The sequence below is a fragment of the Drosophila santomea genome, chromosome 2L, assembly GCF_016746245.2.
Source record: "Drosophila santomea strain STO CAGO 1482 chromosome 2L, Prin_Dsan_1.1, whole genome shotgun sequence".
Taxonomy (NCBI): domain Eukaryota; kingdom Metazoa; phylum Arthropoda; class Insecta; order Diptera; family Drosophilidae; genus Drosophila; species Drosophila santomea.
Genome location: NC_053016.2, coordinates 18,697,225 through 18,722,782, shown reverse-complemented (window position 1 = coordinate 18,722,782; position 25,558 = coordinate 18,697,225). Strand labels below are relative to the sequence as shown.

Sequence of the window (25,558 nt, the reverse complement as noted above, 5' to 3'; positions counted from 1 at the left end):
TACTTATAACAAGAGTTGGCCCAAGTATTATCTAGAGTTTTTTGCGAAAAGTGGAGTGAAAAACAAACACATAATTGCACACAGACGACTTTAATATCTTGTAATTAAATTAGTATTGTGGCTACTGATTTTTCGGTCTCGTATATTTTATCCGTTATCCAACGAAAAAATGAAGAAGTCTTTGTGTAAATCGCTGGTCCACTTCCATACGGCGGACCCCCTCCGTAGGAGGTTATTCCGGCTAGGTAATAAAATTGATAAACGTCCCGTCCCACTGAGAGCATCAGCGGGCCACCGGAATCGCCGCGTCCGGTGTCGGTGCCATGCTGTCCCATGGCACATATCTGGATGTCCTTATCGAGGATTCCTAGGCTGGGAAACTGACTTGAGCATTTTTCCATATTCATTCCAATGATGGTGCCGGACAGCAATACTGAGCTGTAGCCCGGCCCACCGTAACTGCCCCAGCCAGCAATTTTCAAAGACCGGGTTTCAAAGGAGGAGTATGCTAATTCAAAGTCAGGACTGATACATATGGGTTTGATGTTAGTGGTATATCTGAAAGAGAAAACATGGTTAGGAAAAGAGGTAGCCCCAAACCGCACACTACCAAAACTACTTACGCTACCCAACTTTCGAGTCGCAACAGAGCAATGTCGTTGTAGTGGTACCTTCCATTGATCGGGTAGTACTGTTCGTGCTTGATGCTCAGACTCACTTTGATGTCCAGGTGCGTTGGAGCGCCTTTTTTTTGCTCGTTTTCCAGCTTGTCAGAACTTGTCGAGATATAGTGAGCGCCGAGGCGCACTTCTGTGACAGTGAAGTTATTTACCTCCAAACAATGGGCTGCCGTCAGGACATAGCGGTTCGTGATCAAGGAGCCCGCACAAATAGGGGGACGCCTGTCCCGAAGCGAGGGTACGTCAGTTTTGTAGAGCAGCAGGGAAGTCCAGGGAAACTCGTTCGGTCGTGCCTCATCGCCACCCACAATATAAGAAGTAGGAGGACTCTGCCCGCAGACGCTTGTATCTGGTAGATCCCAACTCTGAATCCTCGGGCAGCAGACTAAAACCCTGTGCACGAGCTCTTTAGCATTATTATCAATGCCGCAATGTGTGTTTCTAAATTGGGCTCTCTGATAGCTCGTCATGGCCCTGGGGTTTAGCATGCGGTTTACCATGGACATAAGAGGCTTGCATGTGCTCAGTGGGATGCAGATTTCGTGCGATCGGCAATCAACTAAGGGTTAAAAAACTTTCCGGTTAATGAGGCTCAAAATGGTCATACATATACATATAGCATTTTTTCCATTGTAATATTTTCTTAACAAGGCACGGAATACATCATATGTGTATCAACCAGTCAACCAATTCTTTTTATTCAATCAAAACTATATGAAGGTCTAATTGTGTAACCCATTGTAATTATAAGGCAATTTACAATATCGTAAATGCAAATTAATTTTTATGTCAAGAAATTCCGAACCGTCCGAGGATTTTTAAAACACTGGCACTGATCTGATGAAACTTGAAATATCCTTGCCGCTATTTACCAAGTTGAGAGTTCACCAAGGAAATCGCCTGGAGTATAAGTGCGAAATAAAATTGAATTAAGACCATCTTGGTATGTCGGAGTTTAGCCGAAGACTGAATTCAAAAACCAGTTGGTCTTAAAAGTAAGCCTATCTGGATTGCTAAAATGAGTCACTCTATGTCAGCTATAAGTCCCCACGGAATAAGACCTGGACCAAGTACATAACTCTACCTCGGATGAATTTTCATGCTATTTCTACAACATCTCAATTGTAGCAGTGACTCATTATTTATACCATTTATGTAAAGGGTAGAAGAACACTAGTCCACTTGGTCTGGCCTTGTCTGTCCGTCCGTATGAATGTCGAAAGCATGCAGATGCTAGTGATTACGTCCTGATTACGCCCAAAACACCTACTACGCTAAAATGTGGCGCCCACATGCTGCAAAGTAATCGTCATTGTGTTAGAATAATTGTCTTCTGGGTGCCAAGAAGGGTTGCACCCTATCAAAAGTGTAGAACAAGTTTATTGAAAAGAGCTTATTCCATACTGAATGCCAAAGCATTTAATTTAAGCTTGGCACTGAATAAAAGGTATCTAATAGTCGAGGCACACGTCACATTAACAGGTTTTTTGCGTTTAAAGAACACCATCACCCTAACACCGCGTGACGATTTGATTTTAGTTTCGACATAATCGGAAAGTACAGTGTATTAAATTTTTTTTTAAACTGTCAAGTCTCAATTTCTTGAAATTAAAAATAACATCTGATTCATATCGGAACTGCTTAAAAATTCTTATCAATAGTGTCACACTAACAATACGTTATGACGCCATAGTTCCATATCCATCACGTAGTAGAGGACGTAAGCAGAGATCTTTGTGCAGATACAGTCTATGAAAAGCCAATGAAAAGTCTTTTGACTTCCAAAAGTCTGTTAGTGCCGTGAAATGTTCAAATTTATCATAACTAGGTACAACTTTAATATGGGTACTTTGATTCATAAGGCTGCGATTAACATCTAACACATCTAACAGATTGCTGAATTGGGTTCTAACCATTATAAACATTTCTAATACCAATAGTCGTCCAATCTTGGAGTTTCAAACTCCATCCATTGAAGTTAACGTATAGGTGTACATACGGACAACCAAAAATAATAGTAATGACTCGCCCTCTAATGATGATCAATACTAAGAAAATATTTCCAATGACAGACTTAAAAAAAAGATACATAAGGGATACGGCAATTTGTTGGAATTCGTCAAATAAAATGATTCAAAATGTTAACTCTTTTTATACCTGTCACTCTTACAAGAATGCAGATACCAACTACTTTACGTTACTATTAATCATATAAAAGGTAATCATAGAAATAGTTCACCTTAAGATAAGGTATTGGCTTGGCTTTATTTATCGAAATAATGAATAGAAATACATACATAAGCTGAAATCAAATGATTTATATAAAAACACCGTAAGAAATATTTGATAGCATTCAGAGCATCGCATTTGTTGTTAGTTGCTTGATTTCGAGAATTGGCGCATTCGCAACTCCGGCCACACTGCACGTCAGGCAACGGCAATCCTAGAACTATCTGCCACATCAGATTTTTCAAACTTTGTGTACTATTTCTCAAAAGAAAACGATGTCATAGCAAATTAAGAGTAAATTGTAAAATCAACATCGAAAGTGTCGCCGCCTGCATGTAGAAGTGATCCCGGGAGAGTCCTCGTTGCTTCACAAACGCCGCAGCATCCGAAAAATTCTTCTCGGACCAAGTGGGACGACTGCAAAGATACAGATTTACACACTTGTAGAACGCCCACACTTGTGAAAGAAGAATCGTAGATTGGAGCGAAGACGTGTCTCTAAGATAAGGGTTAGGACGAGACCAAGAAAGCACACTCGAAATGGCTCAGACTAGCGGGAATTTGTCCGGCAATATGCAGCCGCCTCCGCCTTCAGGAGGCAGGTTCTCCGTGGACCTTCAAAGGTGACTAACCCCTAACAAGGGTGTAGGAACTAATTAATCTGAATCTATAAACCCGCAGCCTGCCCTCTCTATCCAACCTTCCGTCACCACTGCAGATCTTCCAAATGGTCCGGAACTCCCTGCGACCCTGGGCAGTCTTCTTTAACATCAACAACTTCAAAACGGCCGTCAGCATGCAGCGGCTGAATAGCCGGGTTATTCGGAATCTCTCCTACTTTCAGGCCAACTACGTTTTCATCTTTTTTGTACTGATGATCTACTGCCTGTGAGTGATTCTAAATGCCTTTTCGTACACCCCATTAAAAAATTACATTCTCCAGCATCACGGCTCCCTGTATACTGCTGGTCATCCTGGCTGCCGCCTTTGGCTGCCATAAATTGCGCGTGCGCAACAGCAACATCACCATCGTGGGACAACAATTGACGCCCAGCCAGCAGATCATCGCACTCAATCTGGCGACGGCACCTGTGCTTTTCCTGGTGGGCGCGGGAGCGGTTTTGTTTTGGACCCTGGGTGCTTCATGCTTCGTAATCGCTATGCATGCTATATTCTACAATATCGATGCTATTGTAACGGAGGAGAATGAGGGCTTCCTCGCCCAGGTAGTCTGACCGCCAGCCAGAAGCTAAAGCCTGATCTTCTGGGATAGAGACAACCTGGGAAGAGGTAGGGGGTTTTATTCGCCATTATGGGGCCTTATTAGTCGACACAGTTGTACACCTATTTATAACGAAACCTAGTTAAGCCGCAGACTTTAAATAATCAAAATACGCCCTATGACAGATTCATACGACTATATTCCTTTTGGCAAATCAATCGCAAGATATTAGGCGCATTCGCGGAGAACTTCGATTTAATTCGAAAAAATTTAATTTAAACAAATTTTTCGACCTAACGGATGTGGTCGTCACTAGACTAGACTCTTGGCACCTACTATATCTCAGATATTTTCGAGCTCATGGATCGTTGATTAAAACAATTTTAAGCATACATTTTAAAATGTTGTTCTTTTAAATAAAGAATGTGAATAATTTATAAATATCCGAATAAATAAATTAAAAGCCAACGAGTAAGATCGTTCGCTTTGTGTTTGGAATACTCGCATAAAAAGGATTCCATAAATGACATGTATAAAATAGGTTTTACAAATGGCTTTCAACCTTAAATAAGTAAAGTAAATGCTCCCCAATCGGAATTCTCTGCGATATGCACCCCAAGGAAGGTAAATAAAGTCACCTAAAGTACACACACACATAAAGCTCAAGTAAAACTAGGTCGGTATTTCAATGAGGTACAGGTAGTTAGAACTAGGAATGCTTTGCTAGCTGCGTAAGTCTTGGTCCTTCGCCTAGGCATACTGGGCACTCGCCAGTGTCTTCGTCTCCTGCTCTTCGTCGCTGGCCTGCTGGTCCAGCTTTTCGAATCCGTTGCGATCCCGATCGAGAAGTCCGCCCAGCTTGAAGCCATCGCTTTTTTCCCACGCGTGACGACGACTGCGAGCGCCGAAGGGGAGGCAACCTGTGAGATATGTTGTTATAATTGATTAACTAACAATTACCATAGGATTTATATAAGCAATAACACTGGAGGCCCCATTCCATTCATAGTTCATGCATAGATCTGCGATCTGGCGTGCACTGAAACAAACCGATAACGAAAACAGAATACACTTAAGGATAAACGGAAATTTTGTAGGTATGCTTATGTATTTTGTATAAAACTGTTTGTATAATTTGGAACACTAAATGCGGTATAAATTTTAGTTACAAAAATGTTGAACAAAAAGTAACACGCTAACGAATGCGAAAAACACAAAAAGTTGACATGCTGTTTAATATACGACACCAAAAAAGCGTGAAGAGTGAGATTCAAAAGTGAAATTAAATATTAAATTCGAACTTATAACTACAGGGTACTACATCAGTTAAGTGTGACAGCACAACACAGGACATTGAGTGAGGAGTAAGCAGGCCGATCAGCACAGACTCTGGTTGGAAGCAGTCAGCTTTCGGTACACCAGGTCGCTGGACGTAGTTGAGCTGTTCGCTTGGTTACCTCGTTTCCTTCGCCGCGCGAAGATCAAAGCCAAGGCAAAGGTAGAGCCGGCAAAAATGAGCATAAGCGAAGCCACTAGAATGGCTTTGCCACTGGGGTGGTGCACAGCCTCTGGAGTAGCCTGGTCCATTACCACAGCTCGGTTAATAGCGCTGTTGCTAGAGTCCTTGGTGGCCGACAAGGACATTGGTTTGGCGAGCGATCGGTGCACGAACTTGTGGATGCGCATAGGATTCAGCTCGGCCACGTAGATCTCATTGCCGTCGGCTGTAACGGCCACGTCGTGCGGGTTTTGGAACTCCAGGTTATTGGGACCGAACTTGGACACCAGTTGCTTGCTGCGCATACTTAGCACGAAGCCGTGCACCTCGTTATAGTGCTCAGGATGAATGCCTAACTCGGCGGCTGGTCCGTTCACAATGACCAGCTGCCCACCTGTAGCGATAAATATATACATTTAAGGGTAAGATTTGCTGCAAAAGAGATGCTCTGTTATAGTGGTGTGAATAATGAAATCTAGAGAAGCCCGCAATATTTTAAGGAAACGTTAGACCGTGGAAAGATTCTTATGACACCTCATGAACACAGATACCAAAAGGAGATTTATCCACTCACCCGCTGCCGGGGTGTAAGCCATACTAAAGAGGCGGTCCCCTATCAGCTGGTTGTGGTACTGCGAGTGAAAGGTGCCATTGTTCCAGGAGAAGCACTGTACACGCCCATTCTCCCTATCAGCTGCGCAAAGAAGCTGCAACTCCGGGACAAGAGTCAGAGCGTGGGGAATCGCGAAGAAGTTCTTAGGCGCCACGTCGTAGGATACGCCAGAAAAGCTGTTCCGTCCCCAGGAGAGGATGAGTTCGCCTTCTCGTGAGTACTTAAGGATGCGGGCATTGCAGTATCCATCCGCCACGAAGAAGTCGCCGTTATTCAAAACCGCCACCGAGGTGGGCTTGCAGAATTTTCGTCCGGAGCCGGGCTGGAAGGCATCGCCCAGAGTCAGCACAGGTTTTCCATCGCCTCCACGGGGCGGGAACTTGAAAACCTGGTGCATGGCAACGTCTGTTAGCCAAACGTTGTCTTCGGGGTCCACGGTTAGGCCATGTGGCATATAAAAACTGTGGGTGAGATCGGATTTAATAAGGGAGGGCATACTTATAGGGCAAGCCTTTAAAAGTCCAAAGCTATTTTAGTGATTGTTTACGTAAATGCCTTCATATTCTCACAACCAAAATAAAATCTTACAAAATTCTTTTGACTATTAGAACTTTTGAACTTACAAATGCAAAATGCCTTTACTGCCAATTTAATTTAAATGCACCAGATAATTACAACGAAAAGCACTAGAGGTATTATGCAAACACAAAACAGCGCGAAAAAAAATGAGTACCAAGAACAATAGAGAACGATATATGCGACATCCTCGACTATCAGTTACCCAGCTAGTGGCATTTCGGGGGGATTGTGGGCTGCGTTAAAATGTTTATGGCATATTGATCGGACAGTCGGACATGGCCAGATCGACTCGAAAATGCTTCTTTCTCATTTTTTCGGATTGTCTTCAACGAATGGGTGTACTACAGTACAACCATGCAAACAAATGCAAACTGTCCTTAACTACCCAAAGTACCGTGCAAGGAAGTTATGATTTCTTACAAGTTCTTGCCCCAGTCATATTGCACTTTGCCTGTTGCGGGCTCAAGTGCGAGGACGGTGCTCTCTCTTATGGGTCCGCGGTACTTCTCCTGGAACTGGTTCATGTTGTCGAAAGTGTTCTGTCCCCAAACGCGGTCCACGCGATGGAAGATGACCACGTTGCCGGCCAGGTCAAAACTTACGGCTGTCACTGCACCCAGTTTCACATTGTTTGCGGGCCAGGCGTTCTGGTAGACGTAAGCTGGGGATTGGATTTCAGTGAACTACAGGGTATACGAATATGAAAAAATGCCCACTCACTGCTGTTCAGCTTGGCCAGCTCAGTCTTGATGTCGTGATTATTTTGCTTAGGCGGCTGAGGCCAGTTAAGCTGCGTGGCACCCGATCCTGCCCCGGATCCCTTGAGAATCTGGTGCAGGCGTTCGTTGTTATTACTGTTGTTGTCTGCATTCTGCAGATAACGCGGCGAACTTTGAGTCTGAAAAGGGGGCAATGAGATTAAGATTAGCGTTCAGGTGGAGCAAAATAATTGCCACGGAGCAACGGCGCCCACGCACACACGCGAACTGCACACCATTGCAAAATCAATATGCTAAACATCTGTGCACACATTGCAAACATATGTTTGCGATATGGGTCTCGTAAACACAACAACCTCGTAATGATTTGTTTATGGCTCGGGATTTACCTGCGAAACTGCTGGTCGGATAAAGAGTAGGAGGTGGAGAAGCAGGCAACAGATTGCCAAGGACTTGCTGCCCTTGCACTTGGCGCTGTCGGTGGAATGCATTGCTTTGGAGTCCCTTTGAAGTTATATAGGTGCCCGGATGCTGGCGGAGATTCAGTCCGGTGTAATTGTGCTTGTAAGCAAACGTCTCGTCTGGGAACTACAAATCAACTTAAAACGCGGCCATCTTTGCTTGCTATTGAGATGTGATGTGTTCAGCGGCGCAGGTAGAATGTGTTTCTAGGGGATCCATTGCTATAATGTGACCATATTTGGTATGTTTCGGGAAATACAATGCTACAAGCCCTCTATACATATTTTATTACTTAATGAACTATCAATACGTTAGTAACATATTAAATTGAAATGTTCTGTTCTTTCTGTTCTTTCTTAGAACAGAGAAGAAATGGATGACAGTTGAACATTTGTTATATTTATTAGTATGTAAAATGAATCCCTCCTTAATTCCACGTCGCTGATCAAACAGCTGTTGAGAAGGCGTTAGTACGTTTTCTGATCTTACTTTAATACTTTTGTTTACTTCCGAGTTTTGCTCAGAGCTGTTTGAAGAAATATCACTTGCAAAATGTCGCAAACAGATCTGAACAAAAGCATTGAGATAATAACCAAGACCGAGGAGTTGGCCGATAAAATTCTAGTCAACAAGCAGGAACTGACGGTAATGGATAAACGCCGCCAGGAAACCCGGCAGGCAATGCGGTTAATGGAAAAGTCGGAGGACAAAAAAGTTTGGATTACGATTGGCAGTATGCTAGTAAAAATGGAGCGAGAAAAAGCATTAGACCTGCTCAAGAAAGGTAGGTAACTTCTTTGTTCACTAGATGTTATTTCTATCTATGATTTCCGACAGATCAACAGCAAATAGAGCAGCAAATCAATCTGATATACTCAGACCAGAAAGTTCTGGTAAACAAACATCGCGATTTGGAGTTCAAATCGCCCTTCTCGGGAACACATCTTAAGCCCTTAGAAAAGAAGGAGTTCGACGCTCTAAAAGCTAATCTCCCATTGCTTTGAATATTTATGTTTATTAAAGTAAGTCTTAGTGCTCAAACCTTTATGTTTAAAATGAAAGCGTAATTGCGAGGCATTTGAATAAAACATTTATAATTTAAATCCTGTTTTATGTTGTCTATTTCTTTGATACGTGTTATATAAATTGATAGAAAAATGACTTTAAATTCCATTTAGTTACAAGAAAAAAACAAGTGAATTTGCCTGATATTAAATTACATTTTAATTTTTTAAGCTGGCGCCAGCCAAGTATTGCCATGAAACCACAATCGATACATCGTTAAACTGTCATCGCCAGGTGTGACCGTACTGCGCGCGAGTGTGACCCATCCGCCCAAAGCTCCCGAAGCACATTTGTTGTAGCGCTCCGCCGTTGTTGACTTGTTTCGTCGTAGGCTCCGATTGGACCGATCTGATCAGACTTTGAATCGATCGCATTGATTTCGAAACGCAGACTCTTAATCGGGAACTAACCAAATGCATAAGATCAGATCGAAAACTCGCTGACAGTATAATTAAATACTGTATAAACCTGCAAAAACGTGCGCTCTTACGTCGGTCGCGTGAGTGTGTGTGTGGTGAGCTCTTCTCTCTCCCCCACCCCCTTCGCCCACGTCTCGCTCAGCGCGCAAAAGTAAATTTTAGTGCAAATAAATTGCTTAGCTTATCTCGAAGCGCGCGCTCCCATGATGAACGCATCTGTGTGCGTGAGTGTGTTTGTGGGGAGTAAGTGTGCGAGTGTTGTTAATTAATTTACAAAAGTCGCTCCTGTTTGGCAAACAGCAGAAAACAACAACAGCAACAGAAGAGTCCGAGAGAAGTGCGAAAACGAAAGAAAAACAACAACGGACCTGCTAACGGCAGTTGCATGTGGGGCACTTCGCCCACCCAACCCCCCATCCCATTCCTCGCAGGCGGAAAACGAAAGTTCTTTTACATGTAACTCAGCAAGACTCTCAGAAAGGAGAAGGAGAGAGCGCAGAGGCCCACGCAGAGCGTGAGCGAAAGAGAAGCGAGAGCGCCAATGCAGGAGAGCGCCATTTGGCCTTGAACTTGCGGACGGTAAGTTGAATTTAGCCTTTCTGTTTCTGGCACTTCTTCCACCACTTCGATTGCATTTCTTGTAACGTTGGGTCCAAAAGTCGATTGCTGAGTGGCCAACTGAAGTTAGCTAAAAAGCGCATCAGATATTGATTCTCTATATGTATTTCATACGACCTAAGACAACTTTAGCATCTCTAAGTCAGTAGGCTTAGGCTGAATGAATGGAACAGTTTACATGATTTACAATGTCATATAGACTGTATTATTTTATTTAACGAATGTGCTTTCAATTCCTTATTTAATAAACTCTGGTTAAAGTTATAAATGATCAGCTGTATATATCCAAACTCCAACTCAAACTCCAATTCCCAACTTAATAGCTTTGTTTTGCATATCAGATCGTCTTAAGCACAGGCAGCAAAGAATTAAGTTGTTGATTCTTTCAACTTTCCTCTTATTTTTTTTCCCGCAATGAAGCGACAATTGACTAAAGAGAAGCTTATGAAAAAAAATCCAAAAGACGGACATTGCCTTCCCACTTACACTGCGCGAAACGACGTCAATTATTACCTCACATATGTATTTGCATTGTAGTCGTGCGGGTGAGAAAAAACCCAACGAAATGCTGTTACAAAATCTCAGCTCGGGTAACTGGGTTTTTTTCGATAATTTATTATAATTGTTTTATTTGCATGCTAAATGTTTAATGCAAAGTTTCCACAATGACTGGAAAACTTTTGGTACAACAACTACTTTGCACGGTAGAAAAGTTTAAACTTAATATGATATTTTGACCGACGAAAACGTAATATTAGTATTACAATTGTAATATTTTATCCTTATTTTTACTTAAGTGATTTGTTATAAACCTTGTACTTTTACAAACGAAATGTTGCTAATTGGGGGCAAAAAGACCCATATGTATATATGTATGTACATACCTTTGGTATTAAAAAACTAATGATTGGAAAATTGTTGCAATATTTGTTCTACTGCATAAATACTCGTAGAAATTGGTTTACATATTTCGGTATGTTGATTTGCACTCAGATATCTGACAACATACTAAAGCCTAAAACGTGAGAGCAACGTAGACCCTCACAGGTTAGTCACATTATTTCTTCGTTGTTCGCACATGCAAACATCGAGCTAAATATTATTGAGCTATTGTCATTTTATATGCCATAATATAATTGTTCAATAAGCTTACAAACAACGGCAGAACAAACCGAAAGCAAATAAATAAAACAAGTTTTCAAAGTACACGAAAACTTCAGAATGTCTGTTGCCGACGTCAACTTCTAATACTCCATGTGTGTATGTATTTTATGTACCCCTGTATTTAAGCTTTAATATAATTTGTAAAAATATGCGAATAAATGTTGCGATGGAAAGAAACAAGTTTTTAGCGATTTGTTAGAATTAGTTTGTGATTAGGAAGTGTGTGATTGACTCAACCAAATGGAACGCAGAAATTGCAAGGGAAATGCACGTGTTATTGGCCAGTTGATAAGGGTAAATTGAAAAACTGGCAACAATGTGAGCAAATTTTTGAGTTAAGGATCTGCAGAAACTCAGTCTTGCAAGTCGTTGAGGAATTTTTGTTTCGCTTTTGTAAAATATCGCCGTCCAGGCCTGATTAATTATGGCTTGTCCGCTGTAGTTGTCGTTCAAAATGCTCAACTAGGCGTCGTCTATATAGATATAGTGTGTGTATGTATGTAATGGCAATAGTGTTTGTGAGCACTTAACGGGTGTGTGTGCGAGGGGCGGGCGTCCAGTTGAGTCCGGTTTCGTTTCGTTTGGCTGTTGCAAGTGCAGCACGGCGCTTAGGATACTCTATAGCAAAAGGTCTTACGGTTGCAAAGCATAAAATCATCATCATCTATCAACCTCCTATCAGGTGTTTTTACTAGGTATGTTTACCTGAACCAACATCCCACATCATATTATCCGAATTCAACCATTTTATAGTCTAAAAAAGTAAAAAGTTAAAGTGAAAGAAGTCTAAAACCCGTCTTAAAGGAAGCTAAAATATAACATTGCGGTGCAAAAACAATAATCATTTCCTAATGAAAGTGGTAATTTGTAGTAATATAGTTCAAGCAATTATATTAGACATTCACAAATTAGAGGGTATTGCCTACTTCGTGCATCCCAAACGCGCTTTTTTCTGGTTCCGCGTTGGTTTTGATATTGCATTTTTGAAATTTCAGGCACGTTGCAGGTACATAACTACTACAATGGAGCCAGTTGTTGTTGTTCAACTTGCTCATGCTGTTCTGCATTTTCCTTTTTATTTTTTGCTTGTGGCGTGTCCAGTGGTTTGCCACTTACCATAGAGCAGGTCAAAATTTTCCGTTTACAAGTTTTTCAATCTCCCGCTTTCTATTCTCCGTTTGTGACAAAGATTGTTAAATAATACCAAATGAATTTGCCTCAAATCAGACAGCTGATTTGGCAGCTGACTGCGAGAAAAAGAGAGAGAGAGGAAAACAAAAATACTTCACAGACTAACTGGCGGAATTTGTTTTTTATAACGGGGGAGGTTGGTAAAAGGTTGCAAAAGGGGGAGGCAGTTCTATCAATTTGTGCGCCGCACTTTACACATGCGTCACACACACACAGTCGAGCAATTTTCGAGAAATTCAATAATAAAAAGCAGAATATGATAATCAGCTCGTAAAGAGGAAAACAAACTCACCACTGGCTGTTTATCAAAGAGATGGAAAGAGAAAGAGAGCGCCAGCTCTATGACACACAGACACAAAAAAACGAATTGAGTAAGGAGCTACCTAACACCCTCCGCCACCCATCGCCCCTCACCACTTCTGACAAGCCCACTCACAGCTGAGCCACTTGTTGATGAGCGAGCAAGGGAGATACCGCTCTCGCGCGTGGCTAAACTCACCACTTTTGGGGCATCGATTGCGGTGGCCTCTCTCCCTGCCGCCCTTTTTTCCACAGCGGGAGAGAGGAGGCTCCTTTTGCTGGGGTCTCGCTCTCTTTCTCCTGCTCTCATTGTGTAAAACTTATCAAGGTCGTTGGTTGGCTTGGCATCGCCGTTTTTTCTTCGCTGCTGTAAGCGGGTTTTTCTACTTGTTCGCCCTTCCCTTGCCACCTCTTTTGCAGGTTGGCCATCATCCTTTGGCAAAAATTCTTTTGCTTTTATGTTATTGGGTTTCTCCTGCTTTTTGCTGTTTCGCATGCCTTTGACTTGTTATTCGTTATTGTGCTTGTTGTTGGCCCTCTGCTTCCCATTTGTATGCACTAGGAAAAATAGTCCTTTTGGCTCTTAACATTATTTTAAAGAGCATTAATTGAAAATGTATTTTCCATTGCATATACGAATGCATTTTCATTACATATATTACATATACTTATAAAAGTATGATATAACATGTATATATAATGCGCCGAACGTTGGATATAATAAGTTTCTATTGGGTGTTTTAAATGTGTATTTTGCCTGTTTAAGAGCCTCACCCCTCGCACCGAGAACCCACCCTTGGTCAACGCCCACCGTTGGCCTCTCAGTTGTTGTTGCTCCTGCTGTTTAATTTACATCGTTTACCTTGCCCGAGTCCTCGCATTGCGCGTGTCCCTGATCCTGGGTTTTCCCAGCTCCTGGAGGACCCACCTTCAACCTTGCCCAACGTGTATTTGCTTTAGGCAAACAGCATGAAATGCTGGTGGAAGTTAACTAAATTGTTTAAAATTATGCTCGCCAAAAGTTGTCAGGGGACTGCATCAGAAACAGATCTTTGTTTCTGTTTCGTCACGAGCTTATTAAATGCGCCTATAAACTTGTCCCATTAAAATCATTTGGGCCAGTTGGACCTGTTAAATGCTAGGAATATTCCTTGGAACTCGAAGATAATTAGCTCGAAGTGTAGTTCTTACGGATGGAGGTAAATAATGCAGTTGCTTTGGAGTAATGTGGCAATGTGTAGTATGTATCTGGGCATGAAGCTTTTAAAAAATGTATCAGTATTACAGTAGGTTTTTTTTCAGTATTCTTTTTCACTAGCAGTAAATATTTACTGTCTTTATGATTCAAAAAACGTATCTTAGACTACATCAACTTCAATTACGTGCGGACATGATATGCCAGTAGGGATCCCCCCTTGGAATTCCTTAAGCCCCCAAATGAAGAATACCTGTTTTCCTGTGCCCCAAACTCGTCACGTATAGCTCGTAACTAGTGCAGTAGCTGGATTGCGATTCGCGAGATAACCAGATTGCAGCAGAAGATTGGACCACGGTGCGTATACGTCATGTGTCGCACTTCAACCTCTTCACCGCCGCCATTTACTCCGGTCTCCGCTAAATCGACACTCCACTGTGCCACAGGTTGGCGCGCTTTAATGCCGCCATCTATTTATAGCCATTTCTAATGAGCGGTTGCTATTTTTAGGCCAGGTGCTCGTGTTCAAGCTTTCGCCCTGCCGCTTTGCGATTCGATTTTGGTTTCGTTTTCCACTGCAGAAGTTTATTGTGGTGGGATTGGCACACACACTGCTGGATGGATGGATGGACGGTTGGAAGTGGCCACTTGATTGCCGATCTTTGGCCGTGTTTGACTTGTCTGGCTTTTTGCCTCTTTGCTTCTGCTTGTTCTTTTTGCCAGATCATTATCATCATCGCTGGGCATTGCAGTTTCGTTTCAGATTGTGGGTTGAGGGGGCGGAAATTGTTTTTGGCTAGCGCTGGTAATTGTCTTTTGATGGCATTGATCACTTGAGCCAAGCTAGTTGAACGGGTTTTTTTGGCTCAAGTGGGAGTAGGGTATTACATGTTGCTATTATAAATTGACCAGCAGTTAGCTAAAATATATAATATAATATGTTACTGTACCTGTCTTGGGAAATGGGTGTCAGAACATAAGTCCTCCTCTGGCGCCACTGGCATTCTATAGATTTTCAAAAGATTAAGTCATAGTAAGATCTATATATTAATATTAAAATTTACAATATTAAAAGGCTCTTTCTAATGAAGTCCATTCAATTTAAAATATATTTTAAAATAGCAAAATTGAGAAACATGTTTTATATTTAAAGTCAGGGCATTCTCGATTTCAAAGACTCAAAATATGGTACTTGAAAATAGCCAAAAAAGAAAAGGTCCAAAAGGCGAAAAAAAAATACTTGATTTGTTCCACTTGTGGCGTGGAGTGCCAAAAATCGACAACATCATAATGTTTGATGACTGTGAAAGTTTCCAAATGGTTCATTAAGCCGCTTAAATACACTCCGCACATTCAGTGTGTCTATCCATATGGTGTGCAGGGTACAGTTTTGTCTCATTCTCAGCGGGCGATCATTAGAATCTGGGCAACGGGAAATGGTCAGAGCTTAGACATTAGCCAGGGCCTACTTTAACTAATGGTGCAGGATGAACCACAAAATTGCTTGGAAATTAATGCGCTTATGTGTTGAGTGTGGATAAAATGCCACTCTTGACCACCAACTGGTCAACCTTCAAATAGACAATTATAACTCTAATTTTAGACCGGATAAATATAGTGGGACAATTAGAGACCAAACAATGCTCAGACACACAATCCGATTCGAAGTGACCATAGCCAAAAGAAGAAAGCGATGTAGTCTGTGCGCTAATGAATTATCCAAATTATAGGTCATCCATAAATTCTTGGGAGTCCACCAGATGGGTTTCTTTTTTTGGGGGAGGTATTTTGGGGAAAATCACCTATGATGACACTAACAATGAACTACAGTCCTTCAACTGGTATCCTTCGTAACAGTTTGTTCTTTCGTATTAGTATTCCACGAGGTGCACGCAGAACCGATTTTATAAAAAAAAATTTAATGTCCTTGATAGGTTTATAGCCAAGTCAAAAAAGGCTGGCTCATTGACAATTTACAGTTGCGTGTTGAGTCTTAAACAAATGTACACACACTTTCAATGGTTATAGAGATTTTTGTGTTGATATTTGACCAAGTTTAAACACGTGTTTAAAGTGTGCAAGTTGCCAAGTAGGCAATTCATCTGTTTCAATCACAGCACTTTCTTTAAGCAAAAACAATTTGGTTAGGAAAAGATTCCCCGCATTTTTCAGTGATCAAACCATCTTTAAAGCTAATGTGACGCAAAGTTTGGCCACAGGCAGTCAATTCAATTGCTTCAAAAACAAAGGCAAACTTTTTAATCAGGCAAAGTTTAAGCGAATGTAAATGAGCAATAAAGTGACTTAATTTGTGCTGATGCGTAAAAAGCGAAAACATTTGTGTCTGGAATTTCTCGAGACCTTTAAAGGAACTGGTGGCACTTGATCAAATCACAAAAACTACAACTCATCTTCGTACTCAAGCTTTTCAGTTAATAAGTTTCTAGTGCGCTGCGAACACGATTGTTTGGCTATCGAAAAATTAAATAAATAAATATTGGTCTTGCCAAAATGTTCTTTCCCTCTCTCCATTCAATTTTTTTGTTATGAATTTATAATCGAAAAAAGAATAAATAAATAAATAACAATGAAGCAGCTGAAGTATCACCTTGGGATCATTAGCAATTCGATGAGGTCGTAGAGACAGCTTGAGATGGAGACAAGGGGTTGGTAAAGGGGGGTGTGTTGGAGGTCGGTTTGCCACGTCACGGTCTTGTCTTCGCTGAAAAATCGTTGGCAACCCGAACTAGAAGCGACTTGATTTAATTGCTTCAATTGGGCTAACCATTATTAATGAATAGAAAGAATTCTCTTTTCGCAGTTATTATTTTGGTTTGGCTAACGGGCATCCGTCTGGCAGATAATGGAGATAACAGGGTTTTGCATGAGATAACTATTTTTAGTGTAACTATTTTGGAATTCAGAGATTGGGGCCAATCTGTAGTTAACTCTCTAGCTCTTCCCTTCTCCTCGCTTTTGTCCCTTGTTGTCTTGACGTCATTGGGGAGTTCTTCAGCTATTTGACAACCCAACAAAATCGTCTGCTCTCGTCTCAAAAGCTCTCAAGTGAAGTCCACTGAACAAAGCAAACATTGCATAGTTGAAGTGCGGAAATTGAGTTCTTTCTGGGAGATTTCCACGGTATTTATCAGCTCAAATAAACTGATAATATCATTATGAAGTAAGTTCCTAGCGATAACAGATATCTAAAAGCTTCGTTAGAAAATGTGCAAGAAGTGTGCAATAGAAGTATTAATACGAAAAATTAAGGATATTATAACTTAAAAGCAAATTAAACCTAATGGTTGGAATAACTGTACAAAGTAAACAGTGTCTGAGATGCCCCCAATACCATATTATCTGAAACATTTTAAATGACGCATACCTCGTAGCACAAAGAGTAGAGGAATAAGAAGAATTCTTTGCTTTGACAGCTTTTAGACTCTGACATTTTCTGCTCATCGTGTCCCGGTGATTAAGGTGTCAATTGGGCACAAATAAAAGAACAAAAATCGAAGAAGCCGACCGAGAGAGGTACGAAAAACATATAGTAAACACAGTTAATCTGACATCGGAATCATATAAGAAATGAGTTTTTAAACAACACGTCTTCGGAAGCAGCAGCAGCCACAGCAGGCGGAAAAAATACAAATAAGACGAAATATAATAAAAATCTTAATCAAATACCGAAAAATGGTTACGCACAAGGCCCCCGAAAGAGCAATGTGTGAGTGGATAGATTTTCGATGCCGGAGGAAGGCGAAAAATATGAGGGGTGGGCATGATAAAGCAGCTAAGCAAATAAATCAATAATGAAAATATTAGAGGCGACAGGTTCACAAAGTATTCCATGTGATTTGTGGCCACTGGTGTTGTCTCTTTCTGCGGTCTTTTGGACAACAAAAAATACATATGTACATATATGTGCATACACATATAAAAAATGAGACACTGGGAATAATAGCTAAGCACAACAAATAGAAGACAACCGGTTCTCAAGAGATTTCACGCGTGAGTCGTTAAACGTCAATTAAAGCTTAATGCGATGTCCGAAAAATGAGCAGCAGAAATGGGGGCTCAAGATTTTGTTTGTCCAACTTTTCGCTCGGCACGTGAAACTGAAAAGCCGCCGAAAGTTGTGCTTGCTCGATCATCAGTGATCGGCAGTAATACGACAGCCCCCTCTTTGCCGCCCCTTAGCTATCGGGCGTTTAACTGTTAACAAATCGTGCACACGCTGATGTCATATACGTACCGCCATCGCTCCTCTCGTTCTTATCGCTGGTGTGATGTCATAATGCAGCCAGCTCCAATGCACTGAGAATAATGTCAGCAGTGGTCATCGATCTGGAATTCACTCGCATGAGATTAGTTATGTCAGTTTTAGTGTGAGACTTGAAAAATTTTTAGATGAAGATCATTTCGTTATTTATTTTTTTTATTTATTTTGTTTATTTATTATAGCTTTGTGATATTTTTCAGTGTGATTGTGATTATTATTGCGAAATTCGCGCTCTCTCTGGGGATCTCGCTGTTTCTCACTCGCTCTGCTGATTGCTCTTCGAGCTTATTCTAATTGGATTGTGTGCGGTTGAAACCGGGAATTGTTGACTTTTTGTCATGTTTGTTTATCACTTTTGTCGCTCGCTCTGCTTGCGTTACAGTGCAGCCTGCCTATGCACGTTACTGGAGCATTTTCCAGCCGTATAGATGATTCTATCGAAATATTCCTGTGGCCCGTATCACTTTTTCAGCTCGTTCTAGTTGTCCCACTGGCAATAAATGCTAATTTACAGCATTTAGAATTTAGTCGGGGGAGTCTCCATCTCTTTTTGACATTTGGAAATGTGTGTAGCTATGTTTATTAAATGAGTTTTTGTTCGGTTGTTCATCCATTGTTTACACCCTTGGTTATTGACTCTAAATATTACGCATACGACGCGTGTGATAAAAAAAACAATCTGCCAGGTGCTGAATGCAAACACGCGTTATTCAATTTTCAAGATCGGTTTGTATCTAGAAATTATTATATTAATCATTTATTCTACCTTATTAACTATGCTTTTAAGCGAATTTCTATAGATCAAATTGATCTAAATGCACTATCAGAATAAGAAAATATTCTTTTAAAACGTACAGACTGTAAGCAAAACTATTCATCGGAATGTTTATTATAAGCGAACAGCGCCTTAAGTGAATCAGCTTTTCCGCCACTTGTGGTTGTTCTTATCTAATTTTCCTCAGATTTTCCTGGCATTGCACAACTTGTTGTTGTGGAAGTTCATAAACTAATTAAACAGCAAGCTTTGAGGGTTGAGAGAAAAAGACATAGACAAACGTTTTTTGTTGTATCACAGAATTAGTTTGGTTTTCTCGGTTTCCCGCCAATTTCCCTGGCATAATCGGCTATTCCGCCATGAGGGGGAAAACCCCGAAAGAAATCATTTGATTGTTTCAAAGGTTGTTTTAAATGTTATCCCCTGCATATTATCTGCAAATTAAACAATTTGTGACGTGCTGGCTTTAATTGCCGGGGTTTACCGTGTTCATTATTGTTGCTAGCATGTTCCACCGATTTCTCTTCCTCCGCTTCGCGTGGTTCAATCTTCAAGGTCGCCGGCGACAGTGGGTGCAGATTGCATTGAACTTGAACCAAGGGGTTGGTCGAGGGTCGATTCGCTCACTGGTTGCCAACTGGGGGCGTGTTCTCTTCTTCTGGTCGCGGTGCGTGGCTACCTCACACAGATACTTACATACACTCGCGGATACAGTCGACTCAGGACCACCAACACTGAACTAAATCAAGAACACCCACACTTTCACTCAAAAGTGCATACATACAGGCGCTCGAGCTGAAATCTCTGTGTTTTGCACTCGACGCCTCTCGGCTATGCAAAGGAATTTTCGAACCACCCACTCAACTTGCCACTCCGTTTGTGTGTTTGGGTGTATGGGTGTGTGTCTGGATAATGCATAAATTAATTGAATATTCAAATATTGCACTTTTTGTAGCCGAACGTCTGACGTCAGTTGTGGGAATTCATGACGGTGGCGGGGGAAGCGGTTCAACTTTAAACTTTCCGTCTATATTTAGCATCTAAAATAAGAACAAACAGCAGAGAAAGTTTTACTACAGCTCCTATAAACGGTTTTTTCTATTTTCCACTTTTGGTGGGGTTTTCAAAGAGCAGCCGTGAAAGTGTTGCCTACTTTATGGCGCTCACTTTTGGGTATTCTTGAGCTTAATGGCTGCAGGCATCGTTGGCAGGCAAATAGCGAGGATACCTATCATAACACTTGATTCAACAAAGCCGCAAACCGCAATGGCAACAAAGGGAAAGCCGCAAGACAACCGCAAATCCCATTTCCTGCGACATTTTCCCTGCGAACTGCAAGTGAAGCTCGAAAATGCAACTGAAGCCAAAAGTCAAAGCTCATTACGAATGCAAAGCGCATTCCGCCTGCATTTGACGGCATTTACCAGGGGGTAGAGCCTTCTTAAAGTTCCCTCACCCTCCAATCGAGTAGTTTTAATGGATAACATTTCGTGAGGGGAATTAAGAATTTAAAGTCCACAGCTAACATTTTGTGTATGGCGATAGAAAAACCAGAAAAACTAAGAAAGCTACTATAGGGTGTTTTTTTTAGAGGTATAGAACTTTAAATTGCAATAAAACAACGATGGATTATTCGATTGACATGAATTTTATTGACATGAAAGATAATCTTGTGGCATTACATTTTAAATATGATTTCTGGCATATGACCGCCACGGCTGGCTCGGATGTAGTCCAATCTGGACGTCCAATTTGCAATGACTTTTTCCAATATTTGGCCGTATATCGGCAATAACACGGCGAATGTTGTCTTCCAAATGGTTTAGCGTTTGTGGCTTATCCGCATAGACCAATGACTTTACATAGCCCCACAAAAAGTAGTCTAGCGGTGTTAAATCACAAGATCTTGGAGGCTTATGAAAAATCGGGAACAACAGCAATCTCGTTTTGGGCCCATTCGACGAATCTACGCCTTGCTTGATGATCGTTTGGTTTCAATTCTTGCACGAGTTGGATTTTGTAAGCACGCATGACGAATTGCCAAACCAAACTGAGAATAAATCACTTGACAGCTGTTAAATCGGTCGCCATCTTGAACAGTAATGCCAACTTAAAGTTCTATACCTCTAAAAAAAACACCCGTTATATATAGTTGAGATTTCCTTATGTTAATGCAGGCTCTGTTTATTTTTGTGGAAAGTCTTTTTAGAACATTTCCACTTCGGTGAGTTCCTGCACCTTTTTGACTACCTTCCAACTTTATTTATCAATTTGAAACGGCCGCCGCAAATCGAGAATGCAAAGCACAACAGCAAGCTCAAAGTCAGATTGTGCCACCTGTCAGGGCCAGGGATTACTACGCTATATCCCTCCATCACAGTCCCAATCCCAACCCCAATCCCATGTCCAAACCCACTCATATTCACATTCACCTGGGCACTACGGGCAGCTCGTTTCAAGGACATTTTGTATGCGTCAAATGGCGTAACGTACCAACCCCCTGCGCCCCTGACCGTTGTAACTTGTTTGCATTTGAATGGGAAAAACTGGCCACAGCGAAAGTGAAGTTCTGCCGTCGAGTCACGACGTTTTGGCCATGGTCTATGACTATATTACCAGCACTACCAACAACTGAACACTGCATTTGCATTCAGAGTTATTCTTTTCGCTCTTGTCTGACTGTCGCAGCGGAAATTCTCCAACCCTTCCCCTATTTCCCCTTTTTTCCGCCAATTGATTGACGCCGCACGCAGTTTGAATATTTGATGCCCTGGAAACGGCAAATAAATTGGTTTATCTAACCAAAACACACAAATGTTATACTTGTTTTAGCCATAAAAATAAATTGCTAATTTTTTTGTTGCTTCTGCTGTGCAGTGCGATTTTCGCGCTTCAATTTTCAATCTTCCATCTTCATAAATGGGCAAATTCGAAGGGTGCCAAGCACCTGATGTTACTTCAGCATAGAATCGGGTTACCTATCAGATATATCTACATATATGTAGCTCATTGTATTTGTATGTAAATATGTTTCATTTTCACATTTACTGTGCGGTTCTGACAGCCAATGTGAGTTATTGGTTTTTAATGCGACTCTCGTGCGCGGAAAATGTGGAAAAGCGGAGGTGGAATTGTGAGTGTATGTGTTTCTGAAAGGCCCATCAATAACGATGTTGGGCTGGAAAGAGGTATCAGAAGGCATATTATGCAAATATGTAAATTATACGTGAATTACCAAAACACATTAAATTATGTATTTACATTTCGAAGTTAGCCTGCATTTACGTGTAATTTAGAAGGGATTATCTCCACATGCCAAAACTCTATTTTTTTAAGATTACAAACACTTAAATTTAACCAATATTTTTCTAATTCATGATTCTTTAATAACGTAATACGTGGTAAATTTCGAGTAAATTTATATGCTATGTTGAAATCATCGTTCAACGTTGGTTTATAAAATTTTTAAACAGCAGTGGTTACAAAAATGTACAGTTAATTTAAAATTTCTGTAATTAAAAATGTTTGTTGTTATGCAGATATGAAATTTGTAACCATTTCCATTGAATCGGCGGCCTCAATTCGCTTGGAAAAGGATGCTGTGCCTTTGGTACTTCTGCTTACTTCACTGAATTTATTACGACAAATGGGTGGAGTTGAGGGTTAAGGGGCAGGGCCTAACCCTTTGGGCTCGATATTGTTAATGCTGTCGCAAGCTTCCAGTTCAATAGGGCGCAAAGCGAACATTCTCTCCGTATTTAATCATTTAACGCCTCATTAATTCATCACTTTCAATCAAATTTTACGCTCATATACGTTTTTCCATAGCCGTAAACGCAGGTGAGTGAGTATCTGTGTGAGTTTTCCCTGTTTAGGTATTGGTGTGGATGTAAGTGCGACAAGGTTTCGCTTCATTGGCCACAGTAACCCGCGATTAAATTGCTTTTTCTCACCGCTACCTCGCGGTTTCTGCAGCGCGAAACTCATTGAGTTTTCCTTTAATTCTTTAACTTTTGCAGTATATTATTTAACTTCGGCCTTTTCAAAAGGGCCAAAACTCATTGCATATTTAAGGGCGCACTTCCATTGACTGCATAACTTTGGTTCACATGGTTATTGGCCACGTGACAAAAGTGTGTTACATAAGCGTAGGAATTCGCAACTGGAAGGAGAATTCCTGCGTGCAGTTTACAATTGTAAGATTTTATGAGGAGGCCTTTCGGACTAATAATAGTACGACAGTCAAAACGTAAATCGTACGTTTGGCATTCGTTATTTGCGGATTCTGCCAACACATTTCACTTGCTGCCTTCTGCTGTTTTAAAAATAACTCCATGTTTTGTGGAATTCCATGGAAATCATGCACATCGGGAAATGTAAAAATATTGATGTTTTCAGTGCTAATTTTAACTGATACTCTGCGGCCGTCCATCGAGTGGGAAAATTAGCCTAGCCACCCCCAGAAAAACTAAACGCAACCAGTTAGGGATCCGCGGAGGATACTATATATGTGTATAATACCCAGTCAATATTTTTGCGGGCCCTGAAGTATACGGTATGTGCGTGCGTGAGTGTGTGGGAAGTGCTGCCCCTTGGCCCCTGGCCGTGGTTATATAAATAAGTGAACATTTATTTAAGAATCATCATCATCGCACTTCCAATTCCAATGCAGCAGCCACGCCGCACAGGCGGCCCCACGAAAACAGATGCTCAGAGTTTCCTTTCTTTTAGTTGAAGGAGATCGCCGGTCAAAGCAACAACACAGCACGAAAGAACACTGAACAGAAGTCGGAGGCGACCAAAATACGTGTACAATAACAAAGCAAATCAAAAACGAATGCGAACCAAGCCCAAAAATAATACAATTCTAAAATATATTTCTCAGTGTGCGACTGTGCGTCGTCGTGTGTGTGGCTTTTCGATTTATTTCCGATCAGTCGGAATGAAGAGTTAAGAGCTTTATAAGCAATCCGCTCGAGCAGTCAAACGCGCGCGCCATTTTGCCTTGTTCTGTAAATATCGGGTTGTCGATAACTTAGTTAAAATCCATAAACGAAAAATAACTATAGCAAGTTAACTAATGGCAATAAAATAATTTAAAATAAGTGTTAGCAAAATGATTTGGCTTTATGCATTTACAAATACAAACAGTGGGAGTGCGAGAGATCAATTGCAAATGTCTTTGAAACATCGATAGAAATATCAAGAAGAAAAAAGTCAAATATTTTTGTAAATTTTTGGAGTGACAGCTAGTTTTGGTTTCCGGGCGTTTGAGTGGGCAAAATGATTTAGTCATATCGATGGAAAATGTAAAGATAAATAATAGCATCAAGGAGAGTCATACGGACAGAGGGAGATACCAGATCGACTCGACATACTATTTGATGTGGTCGAAATCGCGTTCTTCTACCTGTTACATACTTTTTAACGCATCTACTGTATATCGTTTTACTTTACGTGTTATATTAACCGAGTTACGTACGTTCACTGTGTGATATCAGGGAATGGTTCGTACTCTATTGTACTTTCTGTTTAAACGCTTTGCTCGCTTGTTGAATACATAATTGGCCGTTTAATACGATTTGGCCATAATCTGATTAGCTTCTTCTTGGCAAAACAGAAAAAGGCAAACAAAATTCTCCGTGCAGCAAAGCCTCCTGCCCAATTTGGCATCCTTGAAGAGCCACCACAATCAGCGGAAAAATCCTTTGTACACATACTCCCACAAAGGAAAGCACACACCCGCAGTACTCAATCACTTCCATGAAAACGCCATTAAAACGCTTGGAGAGCGCTTTGGCGACGCTTAGCTCGAAAGCTCATCAAAAAGAGATTCTGCTGGGGATTTGAAGAGGTCGGGGATTCCCCAGAGGATGGGGCTTTGAGGCCAGTCAAAAGATGATGTCTGCGCCTTGTTGGCGGCATTATTACCTTATTTCGGGTTACCTCTAATTTTAAAATGGCTCAAACGCAAACAAACAAATATAATATGAACCGAACTGAACCGTACAGAACAGAACAAAACGGATCCGAGCAAAACGAAACGGAAAAGCAGCAGAAGAAACAAAAAGCGTTTTTTATAGAACATTTATTTATAATTATACATTCTCGGTGTATATGCGATTTTCTGCGCCAGTAAAGTGAAGTGTAGGAAATATACACACGTCTATACCTCCTCGCACATATAGATTCTTGTACAATATTTTCATTTCCAATCCTCAATCCGAATCAATCGGCTCGTCTCGCCAGTGTCCGTGTCACATCGTATTATCGTTTCCATTCGTGGACAATCGAAACGCAATCGATCATCGGACGTGAGTAAAGCGGTGCCAATTAAGTTTCATTTCATCCAGTAAAGTGCAATTCTGCTGTCATAAGTCGTGAAATTTCCCAAAATAAAGGGGAAACATCTGTTTGCGAAGAAAGAAAAAGAGTAATAAATAAAGAATCGGGAGAATTCAAAATGTTGAGTGAAGCCAGCAACATGTTGCCAACAAGTGATGTGCCAGTTCGCCGCCAGAGGTCGTTCTGTAATACTCAGCCCGAA

General features: G+C 41.1%; 5 protein-coding genes and 1 long non-coding RNA gene across 16 annotated transcripts in view; 3 read left to right on the top strand and 3 right to left on the bottom strand.

The window, feature by feature from the left end:
* Nucleotides 1–104: 104 nt before the first annotated feature.
* On the bottom strand, nucleotides 105–2,887 carry LOC120449621 (spaetzle-processing enzyme). The gene is made up of 3 exons (XM_039632599.1): nucleotides 2,085–2,887; nucleotides 624–1,239; nucleotides 105–558 (listed from the first exon to the last, which is right to left on the bottom strand). The coding sequence occupies exons 1-3, from the start codon at nucleotides 2,185–2,187 to the stop codon at nucleotides 105–107; spliced, it is 1,173 nt and encodes a 390-aa protein (XP_039488533.1). The 5' UTR covers nucleotides 2,188–2,887.
* Nucleotides 2,888–3,103: 216 nt separating this feature from the next.
* LOC120450368 (prenylated Rab acceptor protein 1) lies at nucleotides 3,104–4,572 on the top strand. Of its 2 annotated transcripts, XR_005616271.1 has the most exons (4): nucleotides 3,104–3,532; nucleotides 3,591–3,797; nucleotides 3,853–4,199; nucleotides 4,317–4,572. XR_005616271.1 is itself a non-coding variant. In XM_039633355.2 (3 exons), exons 1-3 carry the CDS (start codon nucleotides 3,450–3,452, stop codon nucleotides 4,142–4,144), a joined length of 582 nt encoding a protein of 193 aa, XP_039489289.1. In that variant the 5' UTR covers nucleotides 3,104–3,449; the 3' UTR covers nucleotides 4,145–4,317. The 2 variants fall into 2 exon arrangements, 1 of the variants encoding a protein (XP_039489289.1); XM_039633355.2 differs by having other exon boundaries at nucleotides 3,853–4,317.
* A 76-nt stretch (nucleotides 4,573–4,648) lies between these two features.
* LOC120450349 (peptidyl-alpha-hydroxyglycine alpha-amidating lyase 1) lies at nucleotides 4,649–8,204 on the bottom strand. 3 transcript variants are annotated; one of them, XM_039633345.2, is made up of 6 exons: nucleotides 7,930–8,200; nucleotides 7,542–7,719; nucleotides 7,242–7,482; nucleotides 6,204–6,703; nucleotides 5,520–6,023; nucleotides 4,649–5,051 (listed from the first exon to the last, which is right to left on the bottom strand). In XM_039633345.2, the coding sequence occupies exons 1-6, from the start codon at nucleotides 8,029–8,031 to the stop codon at nucleotides 4,882–4,884; spliced, it is 1,695 nt and encodes a 564-aa protein (XP_039489279.1). In that variant the 5' UTR covers nucleotides 8,032–8,200; the 3' UTR covers nucleotides 4,649–4,881. The 3 variants fall into 3 exon arrangements, with proteins under 3 accessions (XP_039489279.1, XP_039489261.1, XP_039489269.1); XM_039633327.2 differs by having other exon boundaries at nucleotides 4,653–5,051; nucleotides 5,589–6,023; nucleotides 7,930–8,204; XM_039633335.1 differs by lacking the exon at nucleotides 4,649–5,051 and adding an exon at nucleotides 5,127–5,170 and having other exon boundaries at nucleotides 5,589–6,023; nucleotides 7,930–8,203.
* Nucleotides 8,205–8,492: 288 nt separating this feature from the next.
* Nucleotides 8,493–9,105, top strand: LOC120452034. Its single transcript, XM_039636085.2, has 2 exons — nucleotides 8,493–8,786; nucleotides 8,840–9,105. Exons 1-2 carry the CDS (start codon nucleotides 8,555–8,557, stop codon nucleotides 9,004–9,006), a joined length of 399 nt encoding a protein of 132 aa, XP_039492019.1. The 5' UTR covers nucleotides 8,493–8,554; the 3' UTR covers nucleotides 9,007–9,105.
* Nucleotides 9,106–9,349: 244 nt separating this feature from the next.
* LOC120443778 (myocyte-specific enhancer factor 2) overlaps nucleotides 9,350–25,558 on the top strand; it is a 45,322-nt gene continuing 29,113 nt past the window's right edge. For 3 of the 8 annotated variants that reach the window (XM_039623102.2, XM_039623103.2, XM_039623101.2), the window contains exon 1: nucleotides 9,351–10,065. The gene's annotated coding sequence lies outside the window, so the exon portion shown is untranslated. Of the gene's footprint in view, nucleotides 10,066–25,558 lie in introns of all 8 variants that reach the window. The other 5 variants (XM_039623108.2, XM_039623104.2, XM_039623105.2 and 2 more) reach the window with 3 other exon arrangements.
* On the bottom strand, nucleotides 14,081–15,083 carry LOC120443780. Its single transcript, XR_005615598.1, has 3 exons — nucleotides 15,019–15,083; nucleotides 14,905–14,959; nucleotides 14,081–14,848 (listed from the first exon to the last, which is right to left on the bottom strand). It is a non-coding gene; the product is annotated as an uncharacterized LOC120443780 (long non-coding RNA).